Source organism: Acinonyx jubatus, chromosome B4, assembly GCF_027475565.1.
Source record: "Acinonyx jubatus isolate Ajub_Pintada_27869175 chromosome B4, VMU_Ajub_asm_v1.0, whole genome shotgun sequence".
NCBI lineage: Eukaryota > Metazoa > Chordata > Mammalia > Carnivora > Felidae > Acinonyx > Acinonyx jubatus.
The window spans coordinates 77273746-77296035 of record NC_069387.1 but is presented as its reverse complement, the minus strand read 5'-3'; the positions used below and the strand labels follow the sequence as shown (position 1 = coordinate 77296035).

The window sequence follows — 22290 nt, the reverse complement described above, 5'->3', positions numbered from 1 at the left end:
AGAAAAAAATTCCAATAGTATATTTCCCAGAATTCGATGAAATAGACACCATGATAAAATCAGAGAACAAATGGGGCAATTGAATGAGATAATAAAGGAGAAAATGAACTGGAGGAGCTCAGAAAAAGAGCCAAGAAACAAGACAAAACAACACTAGAAATGAAGACCATGCTGAAAGCAGACAGGGAGGTGAAGGCATTGCTGAGTGAGCTGTAATGGACACGGAAAGGGAGGTAGACAGAGGGAAAGAAGAGCTTGCAGGTATGAAACAGCCATCACTGAGCGTTAAAGGAGGATGAGGAGTAAACACATAAGAAATACAACACAGGCGTAACTGAAAAGAGGATATAAAGGTGTATATTATACAAACATGGATATGCATAAAATATATACTTTTTAACAATATGGGCACCCTCTGTACATATACACTCGCCCCAATATCTCTCTCCATCTCTTTCTTCTCTCTCTCTCTCTGTCTCTCTCTCTCTGTCTCTCTCTCTCTCTCTCACACACACACACACACACACACACACACACACACCACATACCCCAGGAAAAACACAGAAACACCCAAATGAGGATACTACAAAGATACACAGGAACTGAGAACACCGCTTGAATCCATATATAGGAATTGGCTGCTTGGGGAATGACCTTGAATGTATATTTTATTCCTTGAACGTCTTCAACATTCTCCTTCAACGTCTAAACATTGAAGAAAGTGTGTAAGTAACAATACTCAATATATGAGTAGGCAGTCTATACATCTACATCTGGAATGTTTAAACAGATAGCACATTAAGTTTCTAGCTTTACCTATCACTTTACAGGATATACAAAGGACACAGTAAACACAGTAAGATGTTCAATGAGGCACCATGAACATGCAACTAGAAAAATTCAAGGAATGAAACACTGCACCTGCCAAAGAACCCAGTCTCTTTAACAAATAAATTGTATGGAAAAAAATTAAGAAGGATATACTGACTTAAATGATTTAGAAGATATTATCTAAAAGACATTTCACACACAAATAACAGATATAGAGCATATTTGGATCCTGATTCTGACAACTAAAATAAAAAAATAAATAACACCAAGAGGTATATTGAAGACTGAATACATACCTGTTGATGTTAATGAATATATACATTTTTAATATATGAAAATGGTACTTTGGTTATATTTTTAAGCGTCTCTCATTCGGACATAAATACAGAATTATATACAAAAGAGACAACATGATCTCTGACATTTGTTTTCCAATAATTTACAGTCATCAAGGAATAGGGTAGGAATATGGAAGCTGTCATACTGGTTTTGAGATAATGACTTTTATAAAGCTGAGTAATAAGAATATAGGGACCGATTATGTTGTTATGTTACTCCTTTATGTGGGTGAAATTTTACATAAGAGCAAAAGAAAACTCATTTAACTTCTGTAATAATGAAAAATAATGAGAATGTTACTATGAAGGCATATGAAATAGATTATTTCAGTATCCTATCTCTGCTGGGTACAACACAGGTGGAGAGGAGTGCACTTAATTTCTCATACACGAGCATAACATGCAGAACTTTGAGACAGTAACTACTCCTACCTCAGTGAATTGAGAATAGTCACATTATACTGAAATCAGGTCAAAGCTGGAAGACAGGAGATATTTTCCCTGACTAAAGGAAGCCAAAAATGAAATTTTCATTATTTCATAACTTTTCTAATAATCCAGATGTGGCATTACTGTTTGTAAATGCCCAACCCTTCCCAATCTACAAGCTCACCTTCCAGGACGGAGCCCAGCCCATTTTCACCATATATAAGATGCTGCCGGGAGGCTCATCTCACAGATCTGCTCCTCTCAGCTCTACCCTCCAGCCTCTCACGCTTTCTTCAGCCTTCCCTCTTCAGGAATCATGTCTAGCAAATCCACCGTGAGAAGCCAAAACGTCAGCTACCATGGCTTCAGCACCAGCTCAGCCAGAGTCCCAGGGGTCTGCCGCTCTGGCTTCAGCAGTGTCTCTGTGTCCCGCTCCAAGGGCACGGGTGGCCTCGGTGGAGTGTGTGGAGGAGCTGGCTTTGGGAGCAGGAGCCTCTATAGCCTGGGCGGCTCCAAGAGGATCTCCATCGGAGGGGGCAACTGTGCCATCAGTGGCGGATATGGTGGCCGAGTTGGAGGTGGCTTTGGCTATGGAGGTGGAGCTGCCAGTGGATTTGGTTTTGGTGCCGCAGCTGGTGGTGGCTTTGGGCTCGGTGGTGGAGCTGGTTTTGCTGGTGGCTATGGGGGCTCTGGCTTCCCTGTGTGCCCCCCTGGAGGCATCCAAGAGGTCACCGTCAACCAGAACCTCCTCACTCCTCTGAACCTGCAAATCGACCCCACCATCCAGCGGGTGAGGACTGAGGAGCGAGAGCAGATCAAGACCCTCAACAACAAGTTCGCCTCCTTCATTGACAAGGTGAGCCAGGAAGACCTGCCTCCACTGGGATGTCAGGCTCCCCAGACTAGACAATCAATGAATGTCCTACTGGGGTGAGGTTCAGGAGGGAGGGAGAAGGGGACTCAGAGGAGCTCTCCCCTGGGATGTCAGATGGCCTCCATGTTGACAACAGGCAGAAGGTGATGGAAATCACTTGAAACCACTGGGTCTCTTAAATGTCCTTCAACCCAGCCAGGGAACAATACTCAACTTGTGTTATCCATGAAGCAAAATAAGGCAATGAGAGAATAGAATCGGTCAGCTTTACCTGCTGAATATTCTAAGAGATTAAATAATAATTCCAGTGGAAAATTGTTCTAAGGCTCTGGACATGAGGAAAAGGGTGAAAGAATAGAAAAGAAAAGAAAAAAGAAAGAAAAGAAAAGAAAGAAAAGAAAGGAAAGGAAAAGAAAGAAAGGAAAAGAAAAGAAAAGAAAAGAAAAAAGAAAAAAGAAAAGAAAGAAAAGAAAAGAGAAGAAAGGATTTCTGGCTGGATTAGAAAAAAAAGACTCAGAAATGTTTATATATCATAGAAATACTAAATGTATAGAACTAGAGCATGACCATTAGGGCATTTGTTGTACAGGAAAATCATGTACTAAAGCAGAAGTTAATGGAATCCAATCACTAACTGAATTGGATTAAATCATTAGTTTCTGCACATTTAACAATCCCTTAACTGAGGTACAATTAAAAAAAATAACTTTGTGCAGTGGAATAGGAAAATAATATTTTTAATGTTTGTTTATTTATTTATTTATTCATTCATTCATTCATTCATTTATTCATTTTGAGATAGAGAGAGAGAGCAGGAGAGGGGCAGATCAAGAGGCAGAGAGCCTAGAGCCCAACAGAAGGCTCAATCTAAAAACAGGGGGGTCATGACCTGAGCCAAAATCAAGAGTCAGACACGTAACTGACTGAGCCATACAGCCACCTGGAGAAATACTATTTTTAACTAGATGTATGGTTGTGCTCTTCAATAGAAAGAGAAGAAATGTTGAAAGTCACTGATGCGCTATATAGCTTAGTCAGTGAGAAGACATCATAGGTCTCTGGAAGAATTTCACACTAGGACTGCTAGGGTGGGAAGGAAATAGGTTTGGGGGTGCAACACTGTCAGCCTGACCCTCTGTACATGCTCCATAATAACCCAGCTGGGTGACTACCCAGACATGCCTGGGCACCCGACAAGTAACATCTCTTTCACCTTTGCTCTCTCTGGCAAATAATCATCTTGTCTCTTCCAGGTGCGTTTCCTGGAGAAGAAGAACAAGGTCCTGGACACCAAGTGGACTCTGCTCCAGGAGCAGGGCACCAATACTGTGAGGCAGAACCTGGAGCCCTGGTTTGAGCAGTATATCAACAAGCTCAGGAGACACCTGGAGAGCTTAGAGGGGGAGAGCGTCCAACTGAACTCAGAGCTCAGGGACATGCAGGATATGGTGGAGGACTTCAAGAACAAGTGAGTTCAAGGAGAGAAAGGATATCAGTTCCCTGAAGTCTTCAAGATTATTGGGTGACCAGGTCAAGATGTGGGCCTGATTCCATAGCAAAACACATCCATGGAAATGAAAATCACAATTATTACCTAAAACAAACCCAAAAGACAAAGGGCCATGGAGGTGGATAGGGAGAGAAAACAATTTAGGAACCACAAAAAGTCATTTTTGTGGCTCACTGACAGGAAGCTCATTTTGGGTGTATCTCTTTTATGGAAAGTTGGGATTCCAGGATACTTTTTCTGTATCATCCTTGCCACTGGCTCAATTATGTCTTACCCTCTTCTGTGTCTAGATACGAAGATGAAATCAACAAGCGCACAGCAGCAGAGAATGAATTTGTGACTCTGAAGAAGGTGAGCTGCTGAAGATCAGGGGTTCATGTTCCTTTCTAGAAAGAAAGGACTCTTGGCCCCTGCACACATCCAAGAGGGGAGTAGATGGGGAGACTAAAAGGTGTTCAGACTGGGAAGGAAGGCTCAGCTGACTCCAAGGTGTTGGCTTGTTCCCCAGGATGTGGATGCTGCCTACATTAATAATTATGATCTCCAAGCCAACGTGGAGGCTCTGAAAGAGGAGATCAACTTCACCAGAGCCTTGTATGAAGCAGTAAGCATCTCCGCTCCTCTTTTATTTGTTGTGATGGGGCTCTGCCAAGGGTGGAGGATCTTGGGGTGGGGTACGTCTGTAAGGCCAAGGGAAAGATGATCTGATGATCTTATGCTCTGCAGGAACTGGCTCAGATGCAAACCCACATCTCAGACACTTCCGTGGTCCTGTCCATGGACAACAACCGTAACCTGGACCTGGACAGCATCATCGCTGAAGTCAAAGCCCAATATGAGGAGATCGCTCAGAAGAGCCGGGCTGAGGCTGAGTCCTGGTACCAGAGCAAGGTGAGCCTTGAGTTGACAGGTGCCCAGGATTGCCTGTGTCCTCTTCCTAAACACCAGCAAGGCTACACCTTTCACTGGGAAAGTCTACTGCAAGGATGCTGATGATTTCTCGCAGGATATGTAACCTGCTCTCATAGAGTAGGCATTCACAGAATTTATGTCCAAGTTCAATTAAGTCAAAGAACCCAAGTGCAGGAAGGTAGCTACGTAGATAAGGATCTAGTGATTCTTGCTTTTGTCTTCACTCTGATGCTGGCTCACTCAGAAACATAATATAGAACATTGCTGGTCTTCAACTGAACTAGGCAGCCAGCATTCCATTAAAAAGAGGGTCTGTGATCAGTGTACAATATTCAGTGACTTTGCCACATCAACTTTCTCTAAAATGCCTTGGTGAGAAGTCACTAGCTCCAGGTGTGTTAAATGCCTGGTTGAGAACTCAAGTCATGAAAGCCCATATGCACCACCTTCTCTCCCTCTGGACTCCAGTATGAGGAGCTGCAGGCCACTGCAGGCAGACTGATGAATGATCTGCGCAACTCCAAGCAAGAGATTACTGAGATCAACCACATGATCCAGAGGCTGAGATCTGAGATCGACCGTGTCAAGAAGCAGGTATGGTAGGGGCTTCTGGAGAAGATAAGCATCGCTTCCTCACTCAACCACCAGGCAGCCATCAGCCACCATTTGGGAAATGCTGGGAATTGGGGGAAGAGCAAAGAGAGGGGTGCATGCGGCTCCCACCCTCAATGAATTCCCACATGTTAGGACAGATGGGTGCCAACCCTACAGATGATACAATCACATGACAGGAACAATTTCAATTAGACTGTAAAAAGATTGTCCAGGGACTTTGGAAAGAGATTACTTAAGGAGAATGATTGGTTTAGGAGTACAAGAAACAAGTGGGGAAAGAAAAGGGGAGTTCCAGAGTGGGGCAAGACTGTTCCAAATCTGTTCAACATTCGATTGAAATAGAGTGTTGAGCAATGACCCAGGATGAAGATCCATTTCCCAAGCATTTTAGAAGCCCTTAGGAGTAAGGAAGACAAGATCTCAGCAGCTAGCAATGAAACTCATACCTTAGGTGCAGATGTTGGCGATTTTGTGTAAGCTAATGGGGCATCCCCATGAGATAATCAGAAAAGGTGCTGGTTTAGCTTTGGAGACAGCACTCAAAACAAATGAATGGGTCCATTTCTTCCAAGTATGCTGGTATTTGGTCCAACATAAGGTCTCCCACCCACCCCTCATGGAGGGTGGTTTAAAAACGGCACAGGTGTTCTCAAGTGGCTCCCAGTCTGGGTAAGTTGTGCAGAACAGAAAAAGACTGGAAAACATGTGGTAGAAGTCCCTTTCTATGGTATCTGGGCTCTGGAACTGTTCCTCACTGGAAAGAAGTATGGCTACTCTCCTGGAGAACTACATTACGAGTTCCTTCTGCCTATCTTCTTGCTCTAGTGTGCCAACCTGCAGTCTGCTATTGCTGATGCTGAACAGCGTGGGGAGATGGCCCTCAAGGATGCCAAGAACAAGCTGGCTGATCTGGAGGATGCTCTGCAGAAGGCCAAGCAGGACATGGCCCGGCTGCTGAAGGAGTACCAGGAGCAGATTAATGGCAAACTGGCCCTGGACGTGGAGATTGCCACCTACAGGAAGCTACTGGAGGGTGAGGAGTCCAGGTGGGTAACTCACACAAGCTCCTCAAACCTCTGAATACATGTCCATGATGTCTGGCCATGAGCACAAGTTGAAGGCATTCTAGTTATGGCCACAATCATGACTCTCAGAGAATCTTAAAAGGCAGTTTGCTCATGGGTTATCCTCACGTCGAGGCTTCCCACTCTGGTCCAGTGGTGGCTGTCTGAGGTCTCACGGTCCCTGTGTCTTCTCCCTTCCTAGGCTGAGTGGGGAAGGTGTTGGACAAGTCAACATCTGTAAGTACTTTGCTTGCCCCTCTCCCTTGCCCTTAGCCCTTCTGACGAGACTCAGACTGGCAGAATGAGCTCATTGTGTCCTGTGTGTCCTTGTCTCCCTCCCCTTCACAGCTGTGGTGCAGTCCACCGTCTCCGGAGGCTATGGCAGCGCTGGCGGCTATGGCAGTGCCAGCGGTGTGGGCAGTGGCTCAGGCCTGGGCGGAGGCAGCGGCTACTCCTATGGCAGCGGCCACAGCCTGGGAGCTGGCTTCAGTTCCAGCAGCGGCAGAGGCATTGGGGGTGGCTTCAGCTCCTCTGGGGGCAGCAGTTCCACCATCAAATACACCACCACCTCATCCTCCACTAGGAAGAGCTACAAGCACTAAGTCCTGCCATCAGCTCTTGGCCCCACGTCGTCCCATCTGCAACTGGATTGCCCTCTCTCAGGCTGCTTCTCCTCTCCCGTCTCTGATTTCTCTTACTCTCTGAGCAGAACCTGCTGAGTGCCTTCATTTCTCATCATTGCCTATACCTGGTCCACCTAAGTTTCCATTGCTCAGCATAGAAATTCAACCTCTGATTTATACCTTAATACAACCACAACTGGGGCCTCACTTTGTTACCAAAACATTACTCTTGCCTCTTTGTTCCGTTAGTAGGCTGAGCATTAGTAGGATATTACCTGTGCCCATTTTCATTACAGAAACCTGCCTGGGTCCTACTCCTGAACAGTGCACTTTCTCCTTGTTTTCATGAACCCATGAATTCTCCCATATTCTCTGTTTTGGGCACCTCCTCTCTTGTAGTGGTTGTGAAAGCACAAGTGACTAGTTCTACAGTGCAGATATCTGTATCCCTCTGACATTCCCTCTGCTCCTTGCTCTCGTCTAATTGCTAAATAAAACAAATTTATTGTATAATTTATCATTTTGTTGTCTTGATTTGTCATCAGTTGTTCTTGAGCTCTTTCAGTGGACAAATGTATATTCATGTATTAAAGATTTTCCCAAAACTGGTGGTGCCTGGGTAGCTCCTTCAGTTGAACATCCCACTCTTGATTTCAGCTCAGGTCATGATCTCACAGTTCATGAGATTGAGCCCTGTGTCAGCCTCTAAAGTGACAGCGTGGAGCCTGTTTGGGATTCTCTCCCTCCTCTCTCTCTGTTCCTTCCCCACTTGTGCATACATACTCTCAAAATAAGTAAATAAACTTTAAAAAATAAAAATAAAAATAAAAATTATAATAATAAAGACACTCCCAATCTCCAAGTACTTCACTCTCTTCCTTGAGAGAGGTGCAAAAGCCTATAGTTTGGCATCCTGACACTCAGATTTTCTTCCTAGATAAGATTACATTTAAATGTTTGGTAAGTAGAATGGGAAGAATTTGGTCCACCATCATTGTATACTCTGCTTTTTATTGCCTGTACCAGAGAGTAGTGGCTTAGTCTCACTTCCTTCATCTCTAAGACCACTTTACTACATGGCCTGGATATGAACTCTAAATTCTCAGTTGGGGAAATATATTTCTGGCTGATCAGAGCCAAAGAACATTCAACAAGGGATAAGATATTTGATTTTTAGCTTGAAATGAGCTTCATAACCAAGAAACTTGCCTTACAAGGTGTATCAAGACAAATTAAAGTGTACATACTTCCAAAGTGCAACGATACTTCTAGAAATGTATTCCAAGGAAATAGCACAAATGTCAGAAGTTGTATGCACATGGATGTGAATCCAAACAATCTTCACAACATGGAAAAACTGAAAATACTACAGGTTCTCAAATTAAGAATCCAAAGACTCAGGCATAAAACTCATATGCTTATTTCTTGAGGTGTAAAGGTAAAACAAGAATAGAAATTCCCAGGTTGTCACATCCTAAGACTCTCATGGAAATGGATGAAGCGGAGTCCTTGGTGCTTGGAAGAGATGCTTCCACATCTCCCCTCTGGTATGCCATGGCCAAGTTTGACTTCTATGAATGGGAAATGAAAACTCAGGATATGGTGCAAGGTTCATCCTTCAACTTGTTCTGCCCTTGGCCACATCAGTCCCTGTTTCTTTGTGAGTGATCATTATCTTCCTGGCTACCAGGCTCTCACATCACAAGAGAAAATTTCTTCACTTCAATAATATATACAGGGTGCTTCTGGATCCTTTTGTATCAGTATCTCCTGTGTTCTCCTCTGAGTGTTCCCCCAGCAACATGGGCAACCCCAACATTGACACCTATTCATCCTCTGACTGAACTTCCCAACAACAGATAAAGTGATGACTGGGTTTCAAAACCTAAGTCCATTTAACTTTCATATTATCATGCACCCATGAGGAATAATGGAAAGGAAACAACTAACCTGGAAAATTATATAGGATAAGCATCTAACAGAACATCTTGCAAAAACAGTATATATACATGGATTTATTTAAAATCTTACTGTACAGGTGATGATAACAAAGTGGCAGACTGGAAACCCCAATCTCTCCTTCTGCCCAGAAACACCAAAAAACAACCAGAAAATATCTGAGTAAACTCCGTAGGAGCTCTAGGAAACAGTCAAAAATTTACAACAACCAAACAAATGCCCAATCAAGAATATACACCTTCAAAATTATAGCAAAGTTTTTTAACATTTTTCTTAGCACTTGCCCTACACTCTACCTGTTTCAATTTTGGTCTTGAGTAAGCAGTAGCCTGTTCCTGAATTCTTTCTCAACCCCACTCCTACCCTTCAACCCTCTGCTTACTTCCCACCCTCTGTGTCTAGCCCCCTCAGCACATATGCCTTGAACCTGACAGAGCAGCTGTAGACCCTATGCAAGACCCTGCACAAGTCTCTTCAAACATTACTGGAGGATTTCTGAAGAACTAAGGCAAGGTTCTTTTCTTTGTTTCACATAAATCCAAATGTAGATAAGAGAAGCAAGAGACATAGCAAGGAAAAACTGCAAGACTATAACCCACAGAGACCTGGAGTAAGAGATTATAGAAGGAAACACACAATAGACCATCTAACAATCTGACGTCTAGCGGCTAAGCTGGAATGAAATTCTTTGGAAAATTAGGACAAATTTCCCAAAGTAGCTCTGTGTGTGAGAGAATTTAGCAAGTCATACATGTATCCAGGAAGACACATGCTCAGAAAAGTCTTGAGAAGATTTTAGGTATTCACCTCGTGCTGATTTCTAGGTTCAGAGTAAGCCTAGCTAAGTGGTAAAGGAGTGTCCCATCTCAGCGACAATAGGCAAACATCAAGAGATGAGGTTTTCTCAGTTTTGTTATTTTGGTTTTTTTATTGTTGTTATTTGTTTCAGCTCCTGGAACACAAAATATTATCTGTCAAAACAATAGCTGAACACAAGCTAAAGAAGCAGCCTGATGTTGAAGTTCTATTATGTGCCAGGCACTGTTGACTCACTTATCATAAGTAAGTCAATGTGAAGGATAAGTCATCAGGTGCAAATCCAAGAATCCCTTGTTTGCAACAGTCAGAACTAGGAGTGTGACCTGAGGCAGGAAGCTTCAGGAAGCCTTGAAGGTAGAAAACTGAATAAAAAATCAAAGACAAGGGGCATCTGGGTGGCTCAGTCGGTTGAGCATCCAACTTCGGCTCAGGTCATGATTTCATAGTTCATAAGTTTGAGCCCACATTGGGCTTAATGCTATCAGCCTGTCAGCACAGGGCCTGCTTTGGATCCTCTGTTCTTTTCTCTCTGCCCCTCCCCCACTTGCACTCCACCGAAAATAAATAAATTTTTTTAAATGTTTTATTTATTTTTGAGACAGAGAGAGACAGAATATGAGAAGGGGAGGGACAGAGAGAGAGGGAGACACGGAATCCAAAGCAGGCTCCAGGCTCTGAGTTGTCAGCACAGAGCCTGACACAGGGCTTGAGCCCACAAACCACAAGATCATGACCTGAGCCTAAGTCAGACGCCCAACCGACTGAGCCACCCAGGCGCCACAAATAAATATTTTTTTAAAAAAATCAAAGACAAGGCCTATTGACAGCATTTTGTTGGCGGGGAAAAAAAAAGTAGAGAGACTGGGAACAAGCCACTCTGAGGTTGTTGGGTAGGGTGTTTTAAGGAGTAAGAATTATTCATCCAATCTGTTAGCCTACATATTGCCCACCCCATTCCCCCAGAATACTTTCTATAAACGACTGGTCAAGAAAGAGTTCATCTTATTCATGGATGAGCTGTAGTCAAAAGGGGACCATTATAGGACCCCCAAAAAGATAATACATGTTCAAAAATGAAATGAATATGGAAAACAAAAGGCAGATAATGATCACTTATCAGAACAAAGTCACTATAAAATGTTGCCAAAATTAATAAAATAAACCCTTTTTAAAATTTGAGAATAAAAACCATATAATGAGAGGATAAGAACTAAAACATTACTTATAGAAGTCAGATATGGGATACCTGGGTGGCTCAGTTAGTTGAGCATCCTACTTTTGATTTCAGCTCAGGTCATGATCTCAGTCATGAGATTGAGCCCTGTGACAGCTCCATGCTGAGCATGGAGCCTGCTTGAGATTCTCTCTCTCTCTCTCTCTCTCTCTCTCTCTCTCTCTCTTTCCCTCTGGTTCTCTTCCCCACTCATGTTCTCTCTCCCTCTCTCTCTTTCTCTCTCCCTCCCTCTCTCTCTCTCAAATTAAAAAAAAAAAGAAGTCAGATATGAGACAGAGAGAAAAATAAAACCACAATGCAAATGAAGTCCAAATTAATATCAGTACAAAAGGCAATAGGTGTGCTAAATGCACCATAAAGAACAAATGGGAGAATATTAATATTCTCAGCATAGCATTCTCAACAGAATAGCATGAACTGAGGGGTCAAAGACAGTTAAAGGAGAGTCAAGGGTGTACAATAAAGGATATACAAATAAAGAAGCCAAGCAGGTCCAACACAAACATAATTGGAACACCCAAAGGAAGTGTGTACACACACACACACACACACACACACACACACACACACGCACACAGTCCCTCCAAAGCACAGAAATATCTTCAGTTACATGGCAGGGGACTTGTCTTGAGCATTTCTTTTTTTCTTTTTTCTTTTTTTTCTTTTTCAATTTCTAAGTGGTTTTCAAGTTGGACTTTTTAAAATTTTGCTTAGTTAACATACAGTGAAATATTGCTTTCAGAAGTAGACTTCAGTGATTCATCACTTACATACAACACCCAGTGCTCATTATAACACGTGCTCTTTTTAATATCCATCACTCATCTAGCCCATCCCTCACCCACATCTCTCCTTCAACCTTCAGTTTGTTCTCTATCATTAAAAGTCTCTTGTGGTTTGTTTTCTTCTCTCCTCTTTTATTCCTCCTTCCCTCATGTTCATCAGTTTTGTTTCTTAAATTCCACATATGAGTGAAATCATATGGTATTTGTACAGTGGCTGCTGGAAGCCACTTCATGTTCCTCCTCCTCTCAACTCCACCCTCCAGCCTCTCACACTTTCTTCAGCCTTCTCTTCAGGATCCATGTCTAGCCAAATGAGAAAAAATATATGAGGTGCACAAATATTTATAATCTATTAAAAATAAACTTATTCTAGAAGCAGGCATTGGCCATCTATCAAGAATGTGTTAAAAGAGGGGCATCTGGGTGGCTCAGTTGGTTAAGCATCCAACTTCAGCTCAGGTCATAATCTAACAGTTCATGGGTTTGAGTCCTGCATCAAGCTCTCTGTTAACAGCTCAGAACCTGCTTCAGATCGTCTGACCCCCTCTCTCTCTGCACCTCCCCTGCTCTCTCTCTCTCTCAAAAATAAATAAACATTTAAATAAAAAAGAATGTTTTAAAAGAGATACTTGCACTAAATGGAAGTTTAGATTAGGATTAAATCATTAGGTAACATTCAACATCCCTCTACTGACATCTTTGTAAAATAGAAGCTTTGAACAGTGTATCAGATAAAAACTATTTTAAATTATATTTGGGATTCTGCTTGTCAAGAGAAGGAGAAGAAGTGATGGGCATGGTAACTTTTAGGGAAGGAACATCTCAAAAGTCTTTTGGGGAAATTTTATCAGTGAGATCTGTGGGTTGAGAAGGAAAAAGATTGGAGGGGAACATACTTCCCAAACTGAGCCTCTCTTAGTAGAGAGCAAACTGAGCATTGTCTTAGTAGCCCAATACCATGGAGACCACCCTGGCCTGTTTGGAAATAGGATTGGTCTAAGAGAAATAATTGTACTGAGAATTGCAAAGGAACAAAGGGAAGGAAAGGCTGGCCATAAGAGTTAAGAAAAGATGCTGAAAATCTGCTCATGATTCAAGAAAAGAGGGAGGAAGGAAACAAGAGAACAGTTCTCCCCAAAGTATATGTAATTCTGAGGTAGGAGGAGGGCAAGGTTTCAATAGTCTCATGGAAAGCTCACTTTTTCAATGTACCATATTTGTAATGTGCAAATTTGGTCATGCCAAACACAGCTGTCTGTGGTCCAGATTTGACTTTGGAGATAACACTCAAAAACAACAACAAACTCAGTTATCCATTTCTTCTAATGTGTGGACTGTAGGGTTCTGCATCAGTCACTACCCACATTCTCATGCAGGTGGTGAATACAAAATGTGTAGGACTTTGATAACAGGCTCAGAGACTTGAAAAAGTAAGCAGATAGTCAAACATCTAGACAGGAAGATTCAGAGTTCCCTCTCCATCAATTCTACACCCTAGGACTCTTCCTCACTAGTCTCCCCTAGAAGTCCAGATTGGAAGTTCATTCTGTCTATTCCCCTTCCAGTGTACCAGCCTGAAGCCCACCATTTCTGATAGTGGGAAACATGGAAAGATGGCCCTCAAGGATGCTAAGAACAAGCTGACTGATCTGGAGGATGTCCTGCAGAAGGCCAAGCAGACACGGCCCGGCTGCTGAAGGTGTACCAGGAGATGAATGTCAAACTGGCCCTGGATGTGGAGATTGACACTTACAGGAAGCTGCTGGAGGGCGCGGAATCCAGGTGAGTAACTCACACAAGCTCCTCAAACATCTGGATGCATGTCCGGGATATCTGGCCATGAGCACAAGTTGAAAGCACTCTAGTTATGGCCACAGTACTACTCTCAGAGAATCATTTAAAAGGTAATTTCTCCATGGGTTATCCTCACATCAAGGCTTCCCACTTTGGCCCAGTGGTGGCTGTCTGAGGTCTCATGATCTGTGTGTTTTCTCCCTCCCTAGGCTGAATGGGGAAGGTGTTGGACAAGTCAACATCTGTAAGTAACTTTGTTTGCCTCCCCTTCTTGCCCTTGCACTCTTCTGACAGGACTCAGGCTGGCAGAATGAACTCACTGTGTCTTGTGTGTCCTTGTCCCCCTTCCCTTCACAACAGTGGTGGAGTCAACCATCTCTGGTGGCCATGGCAGTGCCGGCAGTGTGGGCAATAGCTTAGGCCTGGGTGGAGACAGTGGCTACTCCTATGGCTTGGCTATATGCTAAATAAAATGCAAGAAAAACTTCCACAAGAAAAACAATAACCAATGCTGTTCTAATAATATTTTGCTAATTTGAAGCCATGGCAGAGACCCATCCCCCTGGGTCATGAATCAAATGGCAGTCTAGCCTTATTCCATGGTTGTCCATAGGTGGGTAATGGTCTGGCTGCAGATCATGTTGTTAGGCAGAAGTTTTGTAACTGGGGGAGGCTTCTGAATATCAGTTACCTCCCTACCACTCTATTATGCAGCTCTAGAGTTTGAGGACAAGGACATGGTGGAAGAAAAGCTTAGGAACTGCCATGCTACAGTTCCTGCAAAATCCCAAAAGCTGACAGGGAAACTTCCCAATGAGCCAGGCTCAGACTCTGGTTCTCCCTCCCCACGTGAGCAGTTCCGGGACAGCAGTTACCTACAGGCCTCCTTCACACCCTTGAGTAAAGACCAGATGAGTCCCCGGTTCTATAGAGGCCAACTATATGCTAGCAGGCATTGTTATTCCAGTCGCCTATGAGTGGGCCACGCAGACAAAATATGCAATATACAGTTAAATTTTAATTTCACGTAAACCACATAAGAAATTTAGTATAGGGTGGCTGAGTCGATTGAACTTCTGACTCTTGATTTCAGCTCAGGTCATGATCTCATGGTTTGTGAGACTGAGCCCTGCATCGGGCCCTGTGCTGACAGCATGGAGCCTGCTTGGGATTCTCTCTCCCCTCTCTCTCTCTCTGCCCCTCTCCTGCTCATGTGTTTGCTCACGCTCTGTCTCAAAATAAATAAAATAAACGTTAAAAAAAATGTTATAATTATGTCTCAAATATTACATGGAACATACTTATGCTAAAAAATTGTTTGTCATTTATTTAAAATTCAAATTGAACTGCACATCATGTGTTTTTATTTGCTAAATCTGGCAAACTTACCTGAGAAGTAGATCTGCCATTATATTGAACTATAGACAAGGGCACTCACTAGTGGATGGGTTGCTGTTCTGAATTTCTACTGTAAAAGGGCAAACAGTAGGCAAGAACCAAACTTTAGGCCTTTCCCTCCACCCTACCCTCTCCTTGCCACCTCAGGCTTGGGCTCCAGGCTGCAACTACCCACCTGCCCCTATAATCAGCTCAAGTAACTTCGGACCCTCCCTGGGCTTTCTCACAGTTTTTGCAATTGTCATTGGTAGTTCTTAGTATCCATGCCTTCCATGTGTTTCTATAATTTCTTAGCATTGATCCTGAGGGAGAGAGACAAACCAGGACCAGCTGGTTGGCCATCTTAGCAGGAACTTGAGTCATGAATTGTTTTTAAAGGACACTGCGTTTATTTATTATGTATATGATTTATTAAAAGATGTTAACACGAAGGGCACCTGGGTGGCCCCAGTTGGTTAAGCATCCGACTCTTGATTTTAGCTTAGGTCACGATCTCATGGTTCATGAGATCGAGCTCCGCATCGGGCTCTGTGCTGACAGCACAGAGCCTGCTTCGGATTCTCTTTCCTCCTCTCTCTGCCTCTCCCCCCACTCTCTGTCTGTCTCTCAAAATAAATAAAACACATTAAAAAAAGATGTTAATGTGGAAAAAAGGATGAAAGCAAGTAAGTTAAAATAATAATAGTGATCGATTCTAAAAAGTGGGAATTTGGTAATTGTTCTTTTCCTTTTTGTACTTTTCTGCTACATGAAGATAAACATCCTCATTCCCACTCATGCATATTTTTTAAATAAAGTAAAAATTAAATTTTACTTTGTTTAAAAGTGAAAAATACCATTTTTATTAGATGCTGAATTCATACATTTTCTCTTCTGGTCATTGGTCTCTTTGTATGACCACACCACTGTAATTACTAACGCTTCCTATTCCATGATGCTTTCTAACCCAGCAATTTCTACTCTTTGTGTATTGTTTGATTTTAATGTTTTCTGGTTATTCTTGAGCATTTTGTTTTATTGTAACTGTTACTGTCAGGTAGCCCTAGGTACCTCCGAGTTTTTGTGATGAATGAGAACCCTTTCTTTTCTGTCATATTTTCTAATTACTGAAAGGCAGTGCATGAGAATTACTGATTTCTGTACCCACTTACATCACTAAACTTTATCCTGGTTATAGTGATGAGGTTAAATGAGTAAGAAGTAGAACCAGCATCCAAGGACCGACCTGCCCCCTTTCAGAATCTGTCTCTTCTCTGGTGTTAGGGAGGTTCGTGCAGTCTTGCCCAGGACTCCAGCTCCATCAGTTCCCCCTCTGGCCACAGGGACAGGTGCAGGAAAGGAGGAACCGACCTGGCATTCCCCCACCACTCCAGCCCTTCCTTGCTTTGCTCGCCCTCTGGTGGGGGTGCCACTACCCTGGGGTGCTGCCTCACCTAGTTGGGGCATCTGTCCCCATCTACCATATGATGACATCAGCTGGTGACATACTCACACGCTGAGGGCAAACACCAAGCAGTGCTGCCCTTGAGCTTGAGAATCCCAGCCCACACTGGAAGGAAGAGGAATGACTGCTTTTGCCCAAGCTGGCAAGCTTACTGGTCTCTCCTTCCCCAGCTCTGGACTCCATCCAAGCTTTATTTTGCCTTGCCTTTTCCTGAGAGCCCTTACGAGTCTCTAAAGCATTATGTCCTCTACTCAGACTTTTCATTCATTCTTTAGTGATGAGGGAGTGATGAGTGGAATGTGACTGTCTTTAGCCAGTGCTACCCTTGCCTCAGAAAGTGTCTTCCAAACCGTATATATGTCCCATGTGACTCAGCAACCCAGCAAAGTTACCCAGCAATACAGTTTAAGATGATCTGTGGCATAGCTGGGTTGTAGACACTGCAAATAATTTTTAAAAAGGCGGATACACTATTAAGTTCATGTTGGATTCAATGGAATTGTGTGCTTACCTTTCAAAAAATCCCCTCTTACTCATAAGAGAGAGAACACCTCCCCCCCCCACACACACGTGCACACATGCACACACACACACACAAACCAGAAGGCAAGGACAATGTGTGCAAAGTATGAAGGTGTGTGAGCCATGGCAGATCCACTTTGGAGAGGCCAAGTGGAGGTCAGTTCCATCAAGGGGAATTTTTAAAGATGTAGGAAAATCATATTTTAAAATTAAATCCTTAAATACCATGATGTCTAAAGAACCTTATCAGGGTACAGAGTATAGGTACTCATCTTATAGAAACATCAAATGCTTCGAAAACTAAACAAAACAAACAAAATTCCATTTGTTGCAGAATCACACCTTCTAAATCATTCCAGAAAGAATCTACAGAAACCTCACCCCTTCTCTGGAGAGAGGATTTCCCTGTTTACCATCAAAGCACAGAGGCCCTTTGATTCTGAGTTGAATTCTTCTCACTGAGGTTTAAGTGTATTCACTGGTGGCTCCAACAACAACCAAGAAACTGACTGGTTTCCTACCCTAATGTCCGTCCCTGCTCCCCACACCTCCCATTTCCCAATTCCCTGCTCATATTCATTAGACTCTGGGCTCACTCCAAGTTGGTCAACTCTTGCTTAATAAACCAGTCCTCACGGGGGAAGGGGAGGAGGGAATGAAAAGCACTTTGACACATTCCTTTAAAGGAGTTAGTGTCTCTCATTGGCCCCATGGGAGCATATCCAGAATACCTACTGGAGGAAATCACTTGGAGGCCGCTGAGACACCTGCCTGTGAGGTCACACCCTTTTTCAGTCCTTTTCCAGGAAGGGAGGTGACAGCAGTGTCCTGGCTGCATCACACACGGTGCTGGCCCGTTCAGTGGCACCTGCTTCATCCCATTGGATTCCAGAAATCTGCCTGGTTTTGCACCTGAGAAGCCCCTCTGCAAAGCTACATATCAATCCATTGCTCTTTGAGTGCACACAAAGAGAGCCAGCTAATTCAGAGTCCTCCGCTGAGTGGCTCCTCAAAGAGATGAATTCTTTTGTAATAATGAGTCATTAATTGGGCCTAAATTTTCACCCCCTGCTCTGGGCTTTTGAATGTTTACCCCTCTTAAAACAGAGCACAGAGAGATACCCACTCTCCAGTTTACCTTGAGTCAATCACTCCCAGCTTAATGGCTCTCGGTTTCCTGACATCATCATCATTGTCAGTGTCCTCATCATCCGTGTGTGCTCACGTGGGGCCCACAGGTCAGCTGGGTGTCAGGCAGCCCAGCATGACACATGTCATGAGGCAGGGACTCCTAGGCCACAGATGGATGCACCAAGGGCCCGGCCCTCCAGAGGATAGTGGAAAACACAGTCCCACATCCAGAAGCTCCTGCCCATGGAAAGTCCCAGGTAAATGATGCATCAGAGATGTCTCAGACAGGAACACAGCTTTACAGACAAGGTGGGTGTGTGTTCAACAGATAAATGCAATCCCACCTTAAGTATCCATGGATGGATTCACTCTGTGATTTATCCATGAGAAATGTTAAACCAAGCCAGTTCCCCCAGCCTCTCCCTTCGTGCTCAGGCTGTATCCTCATGTGTGTGTGACAGAAACGTGGCCTTTGGAGCCAACAGGGAGAGTAAGGCACATGTGAAACCCTCAAGGTCCATCCTGCGATCATTCAGGACACTCACTGTCTGGACTGCATTTTTTTCAATATAATTTAATGTCAACTTGGCTAACAAACAAAGTGTACAGTATACTCTTGGTTTTGGGGGTAGATTCCCGTGATTCATCACTTACATACAACACCCAGTGCTCATCCCAACAAGTGCCCTCCTCAATGCCCGTCAGCCATTTTCCCCTCTCCCCCACCCCCCATCAACCCTCAGTTTATTCTCAGTTTTTAAGAGTCTCCTATGGTTTGTTTCCCTCCCTCTCTGTCTGTAACTATTTTTCCCACCCTTTTCCCCCATGGACTGCATATTTTAAATTCTGTTATATGGCATCTAAGACGACTTTCACTGTGCCATATGTGTCCATCTTACCTTTCTCACAGCCCGAATTAAAATATTGTCTCCTGGTTTTGCAAGTTATCCCAAGAGGTCAAAATTTTATTAAAAAAATATAAACAGAATGAAGATATTGTCTCCTGGTTTTGCAAGTTATCCCAAGAGGCTAAAATTTTATTTAAAAAATATAAACAGATTGAAGATATTGTCTCCTAGTTTTGCAAGTCATTCCAAGAGGCTAAAACTTTATAAAAAAATATAAAAAGAATGATCTTCCTTGAAGCCCAGCAGGCCCCTGGGGGTGAGAAGCATACAGAACAAGGACTGTATGTTTGGCACATAGGGAGCATTGTGGCCCAAGCTCTGTGCGGGGGGACAGGAGACAACAGTCCTAGCTCCAGCTTTACTCTCAATTCTTTATGGGACTCTGGGCCTCACTCTCCTCATCCAGAAATAGAGAACCTCTTTAAGGTCCACTTCGTGAGCTTTTCTGGAGCTGAAGGTGAAGAGCAAGGGCCTGGGGTCTCAACCCCAGATCACACCTGGCCTCTGAGGAAGACGTGTCCCTATCAGGTGTCTCTCAGCTCCCCATGCACATGCTGCACCTACTCGTATGCATATGGTAACCCTCTGTCATAATGGTTTATTTCCCTGAAACAGTGCTGATGATGGCACCTCCTTCACGGTCCTTTTCCAGGACTTCATACATCGTGGGTCCCCATGAAGATTTGTTGAAAGAATAAATGAGCAAATGAACAGATGCATGTTGTATGAAGTCTCCAGTCAGCAGTGCCTCCCAGGGATCACTCGGGGTAAGAGAATGACACTAGAAAGCAAGAAGGAGGGAAGAGCTTCTGTAATGTCCAAGTTTATGAGATACAAAGGTGATGCCAAGCCTGGTATGGCTTCTGGTTGCTACTGCCCAGCAGATTACACACACCCCAGACCTCAATGGGCACCCCCGAGCCCTGGAAGGAGCCAGAGGATGGTGTCAACAGCCTCCCACCATGCACCAGTATCACCCAGACCACCCAGCCTATGTCCACAGGCCAAGGCTGCAAGCCATGTCCATCTGGCCGGGGTCTCTAGGTATCGAGTTCTCTGTTCACAGAGGCCCAGGAAGAGCTACGGGGGTATTCCTTTTGTCCCCCACTTTTCTCTCGCAATAGTGTCCCTGTTTGGAGGCTCCTCTTCAGCACCAGCCAGAGAGACTTGGTGAAGCACCCTGATCCTGGGAACAAATGAAGCCATTAAAGTGGTCGGAGGCAGCTGGCCAAGACACACCTGAAGCCGTTCTTGTCTAAATCCCTTCACCTGCTTTCTGCGGGGGCCCACGGCGGGGGTGGGGGGGCCCTTGAGACGCTGGCATCACACCACCCCCTCCCTCCAGGAGGGGCCCCAAGTATGCTTCCCAGGCAACAGGTGCTTTTTGCACTGGCTATGATGTGAGCGAAGCTCCAGGCAAATGTGAGCGTCCAAAGGAATCAGAATTCCAGCCTGGGTACCAAATGGCTGCATGGCTTTTGACAGTTCTTGCCCTGGGTTTCCTTCCTCATCTCTAAGGTTCCTTCAGGCCCCAAATGCCTGACTCTGCCCCTTCATGTCACTTCTCTACCCAGATGCACCCAACTGCCGCCATGTTGCATCTAGACCATTGTTTTGTGAACGTTCTTAAGACATGTGTGTCCATGTGTCCATGCTTTGCATGTCTGTTGGATGTGCCTGAAGAACTTGATTGTGGAGGGAAGGGGGCTGATCCATCTTCTCTCAGCCACAAGCTTGAATGAAAAGAACACCCCATTTTCTTGCTAAAATTGACAGAAGGGGACTTGAGGGCTGCCTGCCCACCTGCACAAGGCTATGCATCTGCCCATCAAACCACAGCCTGGTTATGTTGGCAGAAGGGAGCAGGTCAAACGAGGTTTTGTCCCAAGTGGATGTCCCAAGTCGTGAATCTTGGTGATTTCTTAAGATTGACTGCCACATGCAGTGCCCTTTGGAGAGCAATTATTGCCACTGAATGCAGGAGCAAAGGGAGCCGTGGGGTGGAGGGTCCGACCCCCTTAGAGGCAGGTCAGGTGGTGCCTCTTAGAGGTACCAAACATGAAGGAAGTCAGCTGCCCTGGCATGCATGAATAGCCAAGGTGGGAAAGTATTCCTGCTTGCTTTGTCTCAGGCACTGCGACAACAGAATTATCTTCTCTCCTCTCAGCCCCTGGGGGCTGTAACTGGCAGAGCCACCTGTGACTGCCCCTGAAGCCTCAGCTCCCCTCTCTGCCTCAGTGTATACTCCAGGAAGAAGCGATTGTGTCTGCTTTGTTCACTGATGTACCTCCCATGCATCTGGCACATAGTAGGTACAGGGAGCATCTGGCACGTGGTAGGGACTAATAAATAGTCATTAACTAAAGGTGGGACTCCCCAAGATAGTGGGAGCGGTCCATCCCAGTGTATTGAGCCATGGGGGCTGGGTGGCTTGGGGCCTGGGTACTCTGATACTGTACGCAGGGACTTGGCTCTGTGCATCAAAACAGTCTGCCCTAAGGAATGACTTAATCCTCTCTGTCCCCATGCAGCCTGCCCTTCTCTGACCTTGGCCTGGTTGGAAGTCAAAGCTCCTTGGGGTGCCCCTCTCCCCACTCCTTTGGCCTTGGGAGGCGTGCCTCCATGCCTTCTTCTCCTTCTCTACCCAACTCCACAGCCCTGGTTGCCACCCCAGCCCAGTCTCCTTGAAATTCACCACAGCCAAGGGCCTCCGTGTCACCTAGGGGATGGGAGAGACCACCCTGAGCAGGATGGGCAGGGAACAGGGACATCACAGAGTTTGGCCTCCCAACCTGGGGCACCAGAGCACACACCATAGTTCTTGATCCAGCACTCCCCAAAACTTCAAGAAAATTCCTCCAGACAGACCCAGGAACATTGAGTTGGAGAGACCCTGGAGAATCGCAGAACAGAGACAAATATGTAGCTCTTCTCTAAACTAGAGAACCCAGGGGAGCCTGGGTAGTTCAGCATCCGACTCTTGATTTCGGCTCAGGTCATAGTCTCATGGTCATGAGATCAAGCCCAGTGTCGGGCTCTGTGCTGACAGAGTGGAGCCTGCTTGGGATTCTCTCTACCCGCCCCTCTCAAAATAAACTTT

General features: G+C 44.6%; 1 protein-coding gene across 1 annotated transcript; it reads left to right on the top strand.

The window, feature by feature from the left end:
- Window positions 1-1838: 1838 nt before the first annotated feature.
- Window positions 1839-7677, top strand: LOC128310927 (keratin, type II cytoskeletal 6A-like). The gene is made up of 9 exons (XM_027036219.2): window positions 1839-2454; window positions 3726-3940; window positions 4273-4333; window positions 4491-4586; window positions 4709-4873; window positions 5363-5488; window positions 6335-6555; window positions 6776-6810; window positions 6922-7677. Exons 1-9 carry the CDS (start codon window positions 1915-1917, stop codon window positions 7173-7175), a joined length of 1713 nt encoding a protein of 570 aa, XP_026892020.2. The 5' UTR covers window positions 1839-1914; the 3' UTR covers window positions 7176-7677.
- The last annotated feature ends 14613 nt before the right edge of the window (window positions 7678-22290 follow it).

Excerpts from the sequence above, each read along its gene's own strand:
- LOC128310927 (XM_027036219.2), top strand. The coding sequence starts at position 1,915 with ATGTCTAGCAAATCCACCGTGAGAAGCCAAAACGTCAGCTACCATGGC. Across the intron at positions 3,941-4,272 it reads GTGGAGGACTTCAAGAACAA|ATACGAAGATGAAATCAACA; the intron begins GTGAGTTCAAGG and ends TTCTGTGTCTAG. Across the intron at positions 5,489-6,334 it reads TCGACCGTGTCAAGAAGCAG|TGTGCCAACCTGCAGTCTGC; the intron begins GTATGGTAGGGG and ends TTCTTGCTCTAG.